General features: G+C 62.1%; 1 protein-coding gene across 1 annotated transcript in view; it reads left to right on the top strand.

The window, feature by feature from the left end:
• Window positions 1-6,999, top strand: part of SHANK3 (SH3 and multiple ankyrin repeat domains 3) — a 128,662-nt gene extending 121,663 nt beyond the window's left edge. Inside the window, exon 23 of the mRNA XM_059471730.1 lies at window positions 4,887-6,999. Coding sequence (XP_059327713.1) covers window positions 4,887-5,433 — 547 coding nt within the window. The 3' untranslated portion in view covers window positions 5,434-6,999. The remainder of the gene's footprint in view (window positions 1-4,886) is intronic.
• The last annotated feature ends 7,992 nt before the right edge of the window (window positions 7,000-14,991 follow it).

The following is a 14,991-nucleotide window of genomic DNA, read 5'->3' as shown; positions in this document are numbered from 1 at the left end:
ACCAGGAAAGGTGGGAAAAGGCCACAGAAAGAGTAGGGAAGGACACCAGGAAAGGTGGGACAGATCTCAAGGATGCTGGAAGAGACTCCAGGAAAAGTGGGAGAGATCCCTGATAAGGTGGGAGACACCCCAGGAAAGGTGGGAAAAGGATCCCAGGAGAAGTGGGACAGATTCTAAGAAAGGTGGAAAAGACCCCAGAAGGATGGAAAAGATCCCAGGAAGGGTGGGAAAGACACCAGGAAGTGGGAAAAGAGAAGGACACCAGGAAAGGTGGGAGAGACACCAGGAAAAGTGGGAAAAGGATCCCAGAAAAGGTGGGAAAAACACCAGGAAAGGTGAGAGAGGACCCCAGGAAGGGTAAGAGAGGTCTCAAGATGTTGGAAGAGACTCCAAGAAAAGTGGGAGAGATCCCAGATAAGGTGGGAGAGACCCCAGGAAAGGTGGGAAAACGATCTCAGGAAAGGTGGGAGAGGTCTCCAGGATGTTGGAAGAGACTCCAAGAAAAGTGGGAGATCCCACATAACGTGGGAGAAACCCCAGAAAAGGTGAGAAAGGATCCCAGGAAAGGTGAGAGAGATCCCAGGAAGGAGGAAAGGACCCCAGGAAAAGTGGGAAAGACTCCAGGAATGATGGGAGAGAATCTGGGAAAGGTGGAGAATACCCTGGGAAGGACTCTGGGAAAGGGGGCAGAACATCCCCATTCCAATCCCAGCAAACCGTGGATGCACCTGGATCCATCTGTGGTTCCCCAGGGTGGGGGCTCCCAGGTGCCCCTCTGGAGCAAACATTCCATGAGACAGAGGAGGGAGCTGCTGGGATCCTGCTCCATCCCAATCCCCCAGGGAAACCACCCGAGGCCGCAGCAGGAAAACCGGGATCCAGGGATTCCCCTTCTGCCAGCAATGACTCCAGGATATCCCAGAGGCTTTCAGAAGCTCTGGAAGGACTCCCCAGGCTGGGATGGGACAGCAGCGGGATCCCGGGAAAAGCTGTTCCCACTCCAGCTCCCTTGGGCTGGAAGGGGCGACCCATGGGATGGGGAGGGCCGGAGAATTCCCCCTGGGAATTTCCCAGCGTGCATGGCCGGCTCTGTGCTCCTGGTTGTGCTTCCTGCGTGTTGTCCCCGTGTCCCGTCCTCGTGTCCCGTCCCGTGTGCGGAGCTCCGGCTCCATCCGTGTCCCGGCTCCCGGAGCCGTTCCCGGTTGATTTTTCCTTGTCCTTTTCTGCCAAGCGCTGAATTCCCGAGGCCGCGGCCCCGTCCCGGGAGAGCGGCGCCGGATCCCGACGCTCTGGGAATGTCGGGGGCCGCGTTCCCACATTCCCGACAGCTGCTGGATGCCATTCCCAGGGATTTGCTCCGCTCCCGGGTGGGGCAGGGGCGCGGGATGCTCGGGAGCTCCCGGCCTGCTCCGGATCTTTCCAGGAACGCCCGGAGCGGGGTCGTTCCGGAGGGTCCTCTCGGCCATGGGGGGCTCATCCCACGGGATCCAGCCGTGGATTCGTTCCCCCAGTCCTGGCACTGGTCTCATGGAAATTTGGGATATTTGGGGGACACCAAGGGGGAACCGTCCCCTGTGTTGGCACTGGGGGCACTTGGATCATCCTATGCATCCTTCCAGGACTCATCCCTAGGCTCACCCTAGGGCTTATCCCAAGATTCCTTCCAATGCTCTTCCCTGGGCTCACCCCAAGGTTCATCCCTGGGCTCATCCCAAGGTTCATCCCAGGTCTCCTCCTGGGGCTTATCCCAAGATTCCACCCAGTGTCTTTCCTGGGCTCATCCCAGAGCTCATCCTGAGGTTCATCCCGAGGTTCCTCCTAGGGCTCATCTCCGTATCCCAAGATTCCTCCCAGGCTCATCCCAAAGCTCATCCCAAGGTTCCTCCCAGGGCTCATCCCAAGGTTCATCCCGCAGCTCCCGGGTTCAGGACAGCAGGAATTCCGTGTCCTGCTCCCACATCTGCTCCTGGATCCTTTGGGATGGCCACGTCCCATCCATCGGAGTGACCGGGATCAGGAAAACTTCGGACAGTGTTTGGTCCTTGCCCAGAATCCCTGCCCGGCTCCCAGTATCCCCTGTCCAGTTCCCAGTATCCCTGCCCTGCTCCCAGTATCCCCTGTCCAGTTCCCAGTATCCCTGCCCGGCTCCCAGTATCCCCTGTCCAGTTCCCAGTACCCCTGCCTGGTTCCCAGAATCCCTGCCTGGCTCCAGGGGTGGGGTCAGGGTGAGGATTGGGATCAGGATCAGGGTTGGGATTGGGGTCAGGATCAGAGTTAGGGTTGGGATCAGGGTCTGGGTCAAGGTTAGGATTAGGATTAGGAGTGGGATGCAGATCAAGGTTAGGATCACCTGGGAATTGGGATCAGGATTAGGGTCAGGTTTAGGCTCAGGGTTAAAGTTAGGGTCAGGTTTCGGGTTAGGACCAGGATCAAAATCAGGATCAGGGTTGAGGTGGATTTAGAGTCAAGGTTAGGGTCAGGTTTAGGGTCAGGGTTAAGGTTAAGCTTAGGGTCAGATCCAGGGTTAGGATCAGGGTCAGGGTTAGGATCAGGATTAGGGCCAGAGTCAAGGCTGGGATCAGGTTTGCACTTGGGATCAGGATCACGGTCGGTATCAGGATCAGGGTCAGGATTAAGATCAGGATTAGGATTAGGGTTAGGCTCAGGGTTAGGGCTATGTTTGGGATCAGCATTGGAGGAAGGTCCATAGAAAAGAAGGAAGATCCTTAGGATCCATTGGAAGGAAGATCTTGCAGGAAGATCCATGGGAGGGTCAAAGGAAGATCCGTAGAAAGGTTGGAACAAGGTCCTTGGGAATGTTGGAAAAAGCTCCACTGAAATGTTGGAGAAAACCCCTCAGGAAGGTTGGAGGACATCTGTAGGAGGTCAGAGGAAGATCCACGAGGAGATCAGGAAACGTCCATAGGAAATTCAGGAAGATCCATAGGAAAGTTGGATGGAAGATCCATAGGAAGATTGGAAAAACATCTATATGAAGACTGGGAGAAGGTTTGAGGAAGATCCATAGGAAGGTTGGGAACAGGTCCACACCAAGGCTGGAGGTGGTCACAGCCCCTTTGGAAACTGCCATGGGAATTGTGAGAGACAATTCCAAGGATTTGAGGCCCACCATGGAGCACCGGAGCAGCCGCACGGGAGCCTCATGAAGGAACAAGGAATGATCCAAACAATCCCAGGAACAGTTCCAGTGATCCCCAGATTCAAACAATCCCAGGAGTGATCCCCATCATCTTAGGAATGATCCAAATGATCCCAGGAGTGATCCCAGAAACGATCCCAGGAACGATCCCAGCCATGCCAGGAACAATCCAGCCTTGCCAGGAACGATCCAAACAATCCCAGGAACGATTCCAGCCATCCCAGGAATGATCCAAATGATCCCAGGAATGATCCAAATAATTGGAGAAAAGATCCCAGCAATCCCAGGAACAATCCAAGAAATCCCAGGACATCCAGCTTTTCCCTGTCAGAGCTTCAAAAGGTGATTCCTTCTCTGCTGTGCCAGGGAAGCAGAAAAATGGGAGTTATCAGGAATGTGGCTCAAAAATGGGAATTATCAGGTACACGGCTCATCCTGCAGATCTTCAGCCACGTTCAGCTCATCCCTTCAGAGCTATGGATTTATGGGATCCTCGGAGTTCATCAGCATTCCCAAAACCAGGAGGTGGCAATCGAGGCAGTGGTGGATCCCAGCAGCATTCCAGAGTGTCCTGGTTTTCCAGGAGGGAGCTGAGATGGGAGGCTGAGCAGGGAAACTGAGGCACCAGGATGAAGGAAGTTTTATAGGATAGTTCTGAGGACAAATGGAGTGGCAGGGATGGGATGGGATGGGATGGGATGGGATGGGATGGGATGGGATGGGATGGGATGGGATGGGATGGGCCTCAAAACCCATCCAGGGTCACCTCCCACTGTGCCAGGCTGCTCCAGCCCCAGTGTCCAGCCTGGCCCTGGGCACTGCCAGGGATGCAGGGGCAGCCACAGATTTTCCTCTGGTACTTCTATTCCAGGGCCAGGAATTCCTCATTGCCAAGATGCCACCCATGGCTGCCCTCTGGCAGTGGGAGCCATTCCCTGTGTGCTGTCCCTGCAGGCCTTGTCCCCAGTCCCTCTGCAGCTCTGCTGGAGCCCCTGCAGGCCCTGCCAGGGGCTCTCAGCTCTCCCTGGAGCCTTCCCTGCTCCAGGGGAACATTCCCAGCTCTCCCAGCCTCTCCAGAGCACAGGACTCTGATTTTCTAGGATTCACCCAGGTGTCAGATCCCTTTCCTTTCCCATTCCCTGTCCATCCCACGGGGACAATGGCAGGATGGGGACAATGCCAAGGGGACAGCAGCGCTTTGAGGAGCTTTGTCCCCATCCAAGATTCCCACGGTGGCACAGCCAGGGGGTCCCACATGTCCCAGTGCCGAGGGGACACGGCCCGGCCACCCCTGGGCTCCTCACGCCACACCCTGGCCACCAGGTGACCTCACCAGGGGTGTCCAGAGGGTCCCTCCATCCCGGGAAAATGCTGGAAAGTTCCCTCTTCTCCCAGCTTTTCTCCGCTGGGTTTCTCCCATTCCACGTGGGATCAGCACGGGGTGGGGGGGACGGGGCAGGACGGGGCACAGGGTCCTTGTCCCCAGGGTTTGGGACACTTTGGGGGCGCAGAGCCGTGCCAGGAGGGCAGGACCGGCCGGGAACCCCCACCCTGGCGGCGCTGCCGGAATCTTTGGGACATCCCCAGCGGGATATCCCGCCCGAGCCGTGTCCCCCCACCCCGAACCTCCCCGAACCCCGCAGGATTCGCGCCCCCATTCCCAAACCCGGCCTCACCCCTTCCCTCTCCTCTCTTTTCTCCCCCCGCCTCCCCGCTCTCTCCGCAGACTTTTCAGTAGTTTAGGAGAACTCAGCACCATTTCCCAGCGCAGCTCCGGCACCACCTTCACCGTGCGGCCCGGCAGCCGCTACCCCGTCACCCGCCGCACGCCCAGCCCCGTCAAACCCGCGGCGCTGGAGCGCCCCGAGCCCCTCAGCACCGTCCGGCCCTACGGCCTGACGCCCCCCACCATCCTCAAATCCTCCAGCCTCTCCATCCCGCACGAGCCCAAGGAGGTGCGGTTCGTGGTGCGCAGCGTCAGCGCCCGCAGCCGCTCCCCGTCGCCGTCGCCGTCGCCGGGGCCGCCGCTGCACACGCTGCACCCGCCGCGGCCCTTCATGCAGAAGCCGCTGCACCTGTGGAACAAGTACGACGTGGGGGACTGGCTGGAGAGCATCAACCTGGTGGAGCACCGGGACAAGTTCGAGGACCACGAGATCGAGGGCACGCACCTGCCCGCCCTGACCAAGGAGGACTTCGTGGAGTTGGGGGTGACCCGCGTGGGGCACCGCATGAACATCGAGCGGGCGCTCAAGCAGCTGGTGGACAGCTGACCGCGCCCGGAGCCGCCGTGGGAAGGGCGGGGCGGAATTCCCAAGCCAAGAAAACCCACTCGGATTCTCCTTCTCCTTCTCCGAGCGCTGCACTGAGGGCGCGGGGCCGCCGATCCCCCATCCCCGGCTCCCGCCCCGGCCCCGCGCCGCCGCCTCCGGCCCAGGAATGTTGCATGAAATTCCTCCTCGTTCCCGCTCTCCCGGAGAGCCTGGCCTGTAAATCGCTCCGTGCGCCCCGCCCGGGTGGCACCGGCCACACGCACGGTGGTGGCACCTCGGCGGCGACACGGCCTGGAGCCCCGGAGCGGGCAGGTGGCACCTGCGGGGGTGGCACCTCCCGGGTGGCCCTGCCACGCTCACAGGTGGCCCCAGGTCCCGACACCCCCCAGATGTCCCCGGCAGGGTCACTCACAGCTGTCCCTGCTCGGCTTGGAGGTGGCCCCAAGGTCCTGGACCCCCCCCGGGTGTCCCTGCCAGGGGGTGGCACCAGGTCCTGAACCCCTCCAAGTGTCCCCGGCAGGGTCAGAATTGTCCCTGTCAGGGGACGGCCCCAGGTCCTGCCCCCTCCCAAGGGTGTCCCTATCGGGGGGTGGCCCTGGGTCCTGAACCCCCCCAGGTGTCCCTGCCAGGAGGTGGCCCCGGGTCCCCCCCAGGTGTCCCCATCGGGCTCGGAGGCGGCGGCTCCAGCGGGGCCATCCCGGCGGCGCTCCCGGAGAAAGGAAGGAAGGAAGGATGAAGGAAAGAAGGGAGGAAGAAAAGGAGGAAGGAAAGAAGGAAGGGCCGGGAAGGCTCCAGCCGCGGCCGTGCCACCCCGAGCCGTGCCAGGCCGTGCCAGAAGAGCCCCCCCGCCAGGCGGACCCCCCCGGACTCTGAGCTGCTGCCCCGGCCGGGTGAGAGGGAGCGAGGAGCGCATGGATCGAAGCATGTTTGGGAATGTCGGGAGGCTGGGGGGGACGAATCCCGCAGCAAAAAAACGAAAAACAAAAAAAAAAAAAAATCGCTTTGGCAACGTTTAGAGGGGAGGGGGCGGGGGGTGGGAAAGGTTTGATTTCCTCTGGGCTTGGGGTCTTGTTTTTTCCAAAAGGGGGGAAAAGCGTTGATGGGAAATTATTTAATCTCCGTGCATTTATCTAGAGAGCAGCTGATAAGCCCCACGAGATAACGAATTACAGGATCCTCCCCCCTCCCCACACACCCCTTCCGCCCCCCCCCACCCCCCAAAATCCTGCTCATCCCTCGTTTTGCATCTTTTTAAGCAGCTCTATATTTGGAAAGAGAGAATATCTATATATCTATATCTCCAGAGCTATAGCCACCTGATTTTTGTTAGGATTTTCCTAAAAGAATTCCTATCTCTGGACTGGAGGAGACGCTCCCGGCACGCCCGTGGCTCGCGGGAGTTTTTATGCGACTGAATGAATGTGAAAAAGTCTTTTTAAACACACCACAAAAACCCCTAAAATCCCCCTCCCCACCAACCCGAAACAGCTCCTTTCAGACGCTCTGGATTTGTAAAAATTCAGAGAAATCACAAAAACACACACACAAAAACACAAAAACACAAACTTGCGTTTTGGGACACACCGAGTCTTCCAGGCACACAGCAGGGAGGTGTCCCCGATTTTGGGGGTCCCAGGGCTGGTGGTGGCCGTGGGGACGATGCCCGGGGGAGGGGACGCTCCCCGTGGTGTCCCCAGTGTCCCCCGGGCGGGGGCGGCCCGGCTGGCCGGGAGGGGAGGGCTCGGTGCTCCCAAAAGCCGAGCGAGGCCCCCAGGAAGGCATTAACAAAACTCTTCTGGTGCTAAGAGGGGAGGACAGGGAGCTCCGTCCTGACCCTCAACATCTCCGAACCTTTCCGACCTTGCCAGGGAAAAGGGCCCGGAGCTCCCCCGGGGTGTCCCCAGGATGTCCCCTGTCCTGTGTCAGGGCACTGGGACCTCCCCGGCATGTCCCCTGCCCTGTTTCAGGCACCGGGATGTCCTCAGGTTGTCCCTGTCCTGTGTCAGGGCACTGGGACCTCCCCGGCATGTCCCCTGTCCTATGTCGGGGCACGGGGATGTCCCCGGGATGTCCCTGCCCTCTGTTGGGGCACTGGGATGTCCCCGGGATGTCCCTGCCCTGTGTCAGGCACCGGGCTGTCCCCAGGAGGGTCCCCGGTGCCATCTCCTTGTCCCCGAGCCCTCACCCCCGTGGCGACCCCCGCCGTTCTGTCCCCGTGCCCGGCTGCCACCCCGCCGTCCCAGCCGGGAACGGGGGAGGGCCCGGCGGGCGACGAGCCGGGAAAAAATATCCCGGGAAGAAACAAAAACAAGCCGGGAATGGCGGGCTCGGTGAGCCCGGCACGTCCCGGCCCCTCCCCTGCGCCACCGCGGTGCCACCGCGCCCGCCCGGTGTCCCCCGCCCAGCTCAGGTCCTGCCCTCGGCCGTGTCCCCGCAGCCCCCGCCACGCCGCCAAGGTCCCTCCCCGTCCTCTCCCCCGTGTCCCCAGATCTGCCCTGCCAGCCCCACGGTGTCACCAGGTGTCACCCTCGGCCCCCAAATCCTCTGTGCCAGCCCCACCCACGGTCACCTCCCCGCAATCCGCCCTCTAAACCCAGCCCCGCCCTGCGCCCTCCCACCGGCACCCAAAACCCATCCCACCCCTACCGCCAAATTCACCTCACCTGTGTCCCCAAATCCGTCCAACCCTTATCCACCAAATCCAGCCCCACCCTCTGCAATCTCCCCCAGATCCATCCCACCCTTACCCCAAACCCATCCCACCCTTATGCACCAAATTCACCTCACCTGTACCCCCAAATTCATCCCACCCACGTCCCCAAAATCCATCCGACCCTTATCCACCAAATTCACCTCACCTGTGCCCCCAAATCCAGCCCGACCCTGTGCAATCTTCCCCAAAATCCATCCCACCCTTATCCCCCAAATCCATCCCACCTGTGTCCCCAAATCCATCCCACCCTTATCGACCAAACCTGCGCCCCCAAATCCAGCTCTACCCTGTGCAATCTCCCCAAAATCCATCCTACCCTTATCCCCCAAATCCATCCCCACACCCCTCGCTCTGTGTCCCCGCTGTGTCCGGCATTCCCGGGACACTCCGGGCACAGGAGCAGGCTGGCAGCTCCCACCCCAAGTCCCACCCCAAATCCCATCCCAGATCCCACCCCAAATCCCACCCAAAATCTGACATCCCGTCCCAGATCCCAACCCCAGCTCCCATCCGACATCCCATCCCAATCCCATCCTAGACAATGCCGTGCCACCCTCCTGTGCCTCTCCCCTGCCCCCTCCGCTCCCTGTCCCCTCTGTCCCCGTGTCCCTCCGCCACCTCCCGGTGCTGTCCCGAGCCGCTCCGCGCATCCCGGGGCGCTCCCGGCCCCTCCGCATCCCGCCGGGAATGTCGCACGGCGGAATGTCGCACGCGGGAATGTCGCACGCGGGAATGTCGCACGGCGGAGTGTCGCGTTCCGGCATGTCGCACGGCGGAATGTCGCACGCGGGAATGCCGCACGCGGGAATGTCGCACGCAGGAATGTCGCGTTCCGGCATGTCGCACGGCGGAATGTCGCATGGCGGGCGGAGCACGTCCCGGTGCCGTGGCGCCGCTGTGGAATTGGGGAATTCCCGGGAATTCCTCTGCCTGTCCCTTCCCGGGGCCGCTCCCCTGGGGGATCCCGGTGGGGACGCGCCCGTGGCTGCCCACCCTGCCTGGCACTGCCCACTCTACCTGGCACTGCCCACCCTGCCTGACCACCCTGGCTGGCACTGCCGGGCACTGCCCACCCTGCCTGGCCACTCCAGCCTAGCACTGCCCACCCAGCCTGGCACTGACTGCCCTGACCACCCTGCCTGGCACTGCCCACCCTGCCTGGCCACCCAGCCTGGCACTGACTGCTCTGACCACCCAGCCTGGCACTGCCCACCCTGCCTGGCACTGACTGCCCTGCCTGACCATCCTGGCTAACCCCTGCCCAGCACTGGCCATTCTGCCTGTCATTAACCACTCTCTCTGACCACCCTAGCCTGGCACTGACTGCCCTGACCACCCCGCCAGACACTGACCACTCTCTCTGACCGCCCGTGCCAGGCACTGACCACCCTGCCTGGCCACCCCTGCCTGGCATTGACCACTCTGCTTGGCCGCCCCTGACCATCCTGCCTGGCACTGCCCGACCACCCTGACCACCCCAGCCTGGCACTGACTGCCTTGCCTGACCACCCCTGCCTGGCACTGACCACTCTGCTTGGCCGCCCCGACCACTCTGCCTGTCATTGACCGCTCTGTCTGACCCCTTGACCATCCCAGGCTGGCACTGACCACTCTGCCTGGCACTGACTGCTTTGCCTGACCACCCTGCCTGGCACTGCCCACCCTTGCCTGGCACTGCCCATCCTGCCCGACCACCCTTGCCTGCCCACCCTGCCCGTCCCTCCCTGTCCCTGTCCCCTGTCCCTCCCCATCCCCGCAGCCCCGGCAGCCCCCGGCGCTCTCGGTGTCCCCTGGGTGGCACCGCTGTCCCGGTGTCCCCTCGCGGAGCCCCCCCCCCGGTGTCCCCTGAGGCTCGGGGGCTCCGCAGGCGCCACGGGCGCGGGTGGCAGTGACAGTGGTGGCCTGAGCGCGGGCAGCCCGGCGCGTCCCGCCGGGTGTCCCGGGTCTCCGCCCCTTCCGCAGCTGTTTGTCGGGGCCACACCGAGACGGAGACCCCCGCCCGCGGCCGCCTCTCGCCGCGAGAGGCCGAACCCGCGGAGCGCAACCGCTCCGCTCAAGCTCGCTCTGGGACCGGAGAGCTGTGCGCCTTCTCGCCATTTCGGAGGAGCCTTCCCCTCCCTCCTCCTCTCCCTCCTCGTCCTCCTCCGCGCCCCCCGAGGGCGGAAATGGCGGTGCCCGCTCCGCGCCCGCGGAGCCGCGGCCGTGCCCGGCCCGCACCCCCAGCTCCCGCTGAAGCAGCTGCAGCCGTACCTGTGTTGGCGAACACTGAGTGTCACCCGCGCCGCTCGCGGGGACACCACGGCTCGTCCCAGTCAGGCCCCACGCCAGAGAAGGCGACTTCCACCCGCGCTGCCCGTCCCGAGAGCGCCCGGCGCTGCCACCGAGCTGCCCCGTGTGTCCCCGCAGCCTCCTCGTCCTGCTGTCCCTGTCCCCTGTCCTGTTTATCCCTTTCCCTGTGCCAGGCGTCCCTGTCCCATTGTCCCGTTTATCCCTGTCCCCTGTGCCAGGCATCCCTGTCCTCTGTGCCAGGCATCCTTGTTCCCTGTGCCAGGCATCTCTGTCCCCTTGTCCCGTTTATCCCTGTCCCTCTCCCCACTAGTCCTTCGTCTCCTGTGTCACTCATCCTGTCCTCTGTGCCACTCATCCCTGTCCCTTTGTCCCGTTTATCCCTGTCCCCTGTGCCACTCATCCCTGTCACCTGTGCCAGCATCCCCGTCCCCTGTAACACTCATGCCTGTCCCGTTTATCCCTGTCCCGTTTATCCCTGTCCCCAGCCCCACTCATCCTTTGTCTCCTGTGTCACTCATCCTGTCCTCTGTGCCACTCATCTCTGTCTCCCTGTCCCGTTTATCCCTGTCCCTGTACCACTCATCCCTGTCCCCTTGTCCCATTAATCCCTGTCCCGTTAATCCCTGTCCCCAGCTCCTCTCATCCCCATTCCGTTCCCTTGTCCCGTTTGTCCCTGTCGCCTGCCCCACTCATCCTATCCTCTGTGTCACTCATCCCTGTCCTGTTCATCCCTGTCCCCTGTCCCACTCATCTCTGTCCCCCGTCCCGCTCATGGCTGTTCACCGTCCCATAAATTCCTGTCCCCAGCCCTCCTCACTCCTGTCCCCTGTGCCGCTCATCCCTGTCTCCTGTTCAGGTCATCCCTGTCCCCTACCCGTTCATTCTTGTGCCCTGCTCCACTCATCTTGTCCCCAGCCCTTTCATTTCTGTCCCCTACCCCACCAATCCCTGTCCCTCGCCCTTGTCATTTCTGTCCCTTGTCCTGTTCATTCCTTTCCCCCGCCTTTGTCATTTCTATCCCCTGTCCTGCCCATCCCTGTCCCCTGTCCTGCCCGTCTCTATCCCCCGCCCTGCCCATCCCTGTTCCCTGCCCATCCCTGTTCCCCCTCATTTCCCATCCCTGTCCCCTGTCCTGCCCATCCCTGTCCCCTGCCCCGTTCATCCCTGTCCCCCTCATTTCCCGTCCCTGTCCCCAGCACTGCCCACCCCCGTCCCCTGCCCATCCCTGTCCCCTGCGCTGCCACGGGGACGTGGCAGAGCTGGACAAGGGACTTCCAAAAGGCCATCAGGGTCCCCGGGCGAACTGGCTTCGCCTGGGGCGGCCCCTCCAGCTGCCAGCACAGACCCCCGGTGTCCCCTCCGTGTCCCCCCGGTGCCCCTCGGCACCCCCAGCCTGTGCCCCGCTGTGCCACCGGCTGGGGGTGGCCCCGTGCCGGCGGCCAGGGTCACCCACCCAGTGCCACGGTGCCACCACCAGGACCCCACGCTGCCCATCGGCCACGGGTCGCTGCCGTGGCCGTTCCCAAAGCGCTGCCGTCCCCTTGCCGGGAGTGATTCCCGGTGTCCCCAGCTCCTGTCCCTGCTCCGGCCACACCGCCCGCCCGCTCCGGACCCCTCCGGAGCCGGGGCCACCTTGCCTTTGGAAAAGCCATCCGGGAGAAGGCAGAGCGGGAGCCCAGCTGACCCCCGACCCCGGCCTGGCCCCTGGGTCACACTGACCCCCCGGCCACGCCAACCCTTCGGCCACGCTGACCCCTCGGCCACCCCCGGCTCTGCCAGCCCCCGGGTCACACTGACCCCTCGGTCACAACAACACATCGGCCATGCCAAACCTTTGGCCACGCTGACCCCTCGGCCACGCCAATCCCGGGGTCACGCTGACCCCTCGGCCACGCCAACCCATCGGCTGTGCTGACCCCTCGGCCACATTGACCCCTCGGCCACGCCAACCCTTTGGCCCTGCCAACCCCTCGGCCATGCCGTGGCCACGCCAACCCATTGGCCAGGCTGGCCCCTTGACCACACTGACCCCTCGGCCATGCCAAGCCTTTGGCCGTGCCAAACCCTTGGTCAGCCCTGAGACCCATTGACCCCACAGCAACACTGACCCCACAGCCACACTGACCCCTAAGCTGTGCTGACCCTTTAAGGACCCTTGGCCATGCCAAGTCCTCGGCCACGCCAACCCTTTGGCCGTGCCGACCCTTTGAACACCCTTTGGCCCCTTTGGCCACGCCAACCTGTCAGCCATGCTGTGCCCCCAGCCATGCTGACCCCTTGGCCATGCCAATCCATTGGCTGTGCCAGGTCCTTGACTACCCTTCAGCCCTTTGGCCATGCCAATCCTTCGGCCATGCCAGCCCCTTGGCCGTGCCAACCCCTTGACTACCCCTTGGCCCTTTGTCCATGCCAACCCGTCGGCCATGCCAACCCATTGGCTGTGTTGACTACTTGGCCATGCCAGCCCATCGGCCGTGCCCACCCTTTGACCGCCCCTTGGCCACGCCAACCCCCCGGCCATGCCAACCTATTGGCTGTGCCAAGCCCTTGTCCACCCCTCGGCCGTGCTGGCCCCTTGACCACGCCAACCCCTTGGCCATGCCAATCTATTGGCCGTGTTGACCACTTGGCCATGCCAACCCCTCGACCACGCCAACCCTTGGCCACACCAGCCCATTGGCCATGATGACCCCTTGACCACGCCAACCCCTCGGCCACGCCAACCCCTTGGCCATGCCAACCCATTGGCCGTGTTGACCACTTGGCCATGCGAACCCCTCGGCCATGCCAACCTATTGGCCGTGCCAAGCCCTTGACCACCCCTCAGCCGTGCTGGCCCTTTGGCCATGCCAACCCCTCGGCCATGCCAATCCACTGGCCGTGTTGACCACTTGGCCATGCCAACCCATCAGCTATGCCAAGCCCTTGACCACCCCTTGGCCACACCAACCCGTTGGCCACGCCAAGTCCTCAGCCATGCCAATCCATTGGCCATGTTGACCCCTCGGCCATGCCAACCCATTGGCCGTGTTGACCACTTGGCCATGCCAACCCTGCGGCCATGCCAATCTATTGGCTGTGCCAAGCCCTTGACCACCCCTCGGCCATGCCAACTCCTCGGCCATGCCAACTCCTTGGCCATGCCGGCCCTTTGGCCACGCCAACCCCTCGGCCACGCCAACCCCTCAGCCGTGCTGACCCTTTGACCACCGCTTGGCCTCTTGGCCACGCCGACCCCTTGACCACGGCTCGGCCACGCCAACCCCAGGGCCGTGCCGCCCCCGGCCGCGCCGCCCCCGCCCCGGGCCGCGGCATTACTGTGATTCCTCTCATGGCTTCTCCACCACTCGGGTTTTTCCGCTGTACAAAGGGAGACACTTTTCCTTTTCTTTTCCCCCCTGCTTCCAAAGGGGTTTTTTCCCCCCCAAGCTGTCGATATTTTTCCGTTGTCCAGCCCGGCGCCATCGCCCCCCTCCATCCGCCCGTCCGTTCCCCCGACTGTGACAAAGAGCAGAACCCCCCGGGGTCACTCAGCTCCCGGGGGATCCCCGGCCCCGCCGGCCCCATCCGTGGCGGGGCCGCTGTCTGGCCGGCCGGCCGCTGTCCGGCCAGGCCCTCACTGCCCATGCATGTGCCACGCCCTCACGCCCGCTGCATGTGCACAGCCCGGCCCCGCCACACTCTCGGTTCCGTCCCCCAGCCGGACTCACCTGTGGGTTTTCGTTCCGTTTTTAATTTCCCAGGGTCAGTTTGACTTCACCCTTAATTTTGTATGGATTTTCGGAGGAGCTTTCTCCTTCTCCGGAGTCACGGAGGTGCGGCCATTCGCCTCCCGCCCTTGACGTTGTGATACACATCCCCCACAGAGATCTATGTTTCTTATATTATATTATTATTATTAATTATTATTATTATTATGTAATAAATTTATAAGAAAGCTCCGCCTGGTCCTGTGCTCACTCAGATCCTGCGGTGGTCCTGGCCCCACACAGCGGGGGACAAGGGGAGCTCCTGAGGGACAGAGCCCCATGGGTGGATTTTGGGGTGTCCCCAGTTGAACTTTGGGGTTTTCCTGGCTGAATTTTGGGGTGTCCCCGGTTGAATTTTGGGGTGTTCTCGGTTGAATTTTGGGATTTTCCTGGATGAGTTTTGGGGTGTCCTCGGTTGAATTTTGGGATGTTCCTGGATGAGTTTTGGGGTGTCCCCGGTTGAATTTTGGGGGTTTTCCGGATGAATTTTGGGGTTTTGCTGGATAAATTTTGGGGTACTCCCTGCTGAAATTTGAGGTGCCCCGGGTGAATTTTGGGGTGTCCCTGAGTGAGTTTTGGGGTGTTCTCGGTTGAATTTTAGGTTGTCCTGGCTGAATTTTGAGATGCCCCAGTTTAATTTTGGGACATTCCCAGGTGAAATTTGAGGTGCCCCTCAAATTTTGGGGTGAATGAATTCTGAGTAGGATGGGTGGGATGGATTTTGAGGTGTCCCTGAGTGAGATTTGGGGTGTTCCTGGATAAGTTTTGGGGTGTCCCTGGGTGAGATTTGGGGTGTTCTGGCTCCCA

Source organism: Ammospiza nelsoni, chromosome 5 (genome assembly GCF_027579445.1).
Source record: "Ammospiza nelsoni isolate bAmmNel1 chromosome 5, bAmmNel1.pri, whole genome shotgun sequence".
In the NCBI taxonomy this organism is placed as follows: domain Eukaryota; kingdom Metazoa; phylum Chordata; class Aves; order Passeriformes; family Passerellidae; genus Ammospiza; species Ammospiza nelsoni.
Note: the sequence above shows the minus strand (reverse complement) of the source record. Positions and strands in the feature narration are given on the sequence as shown.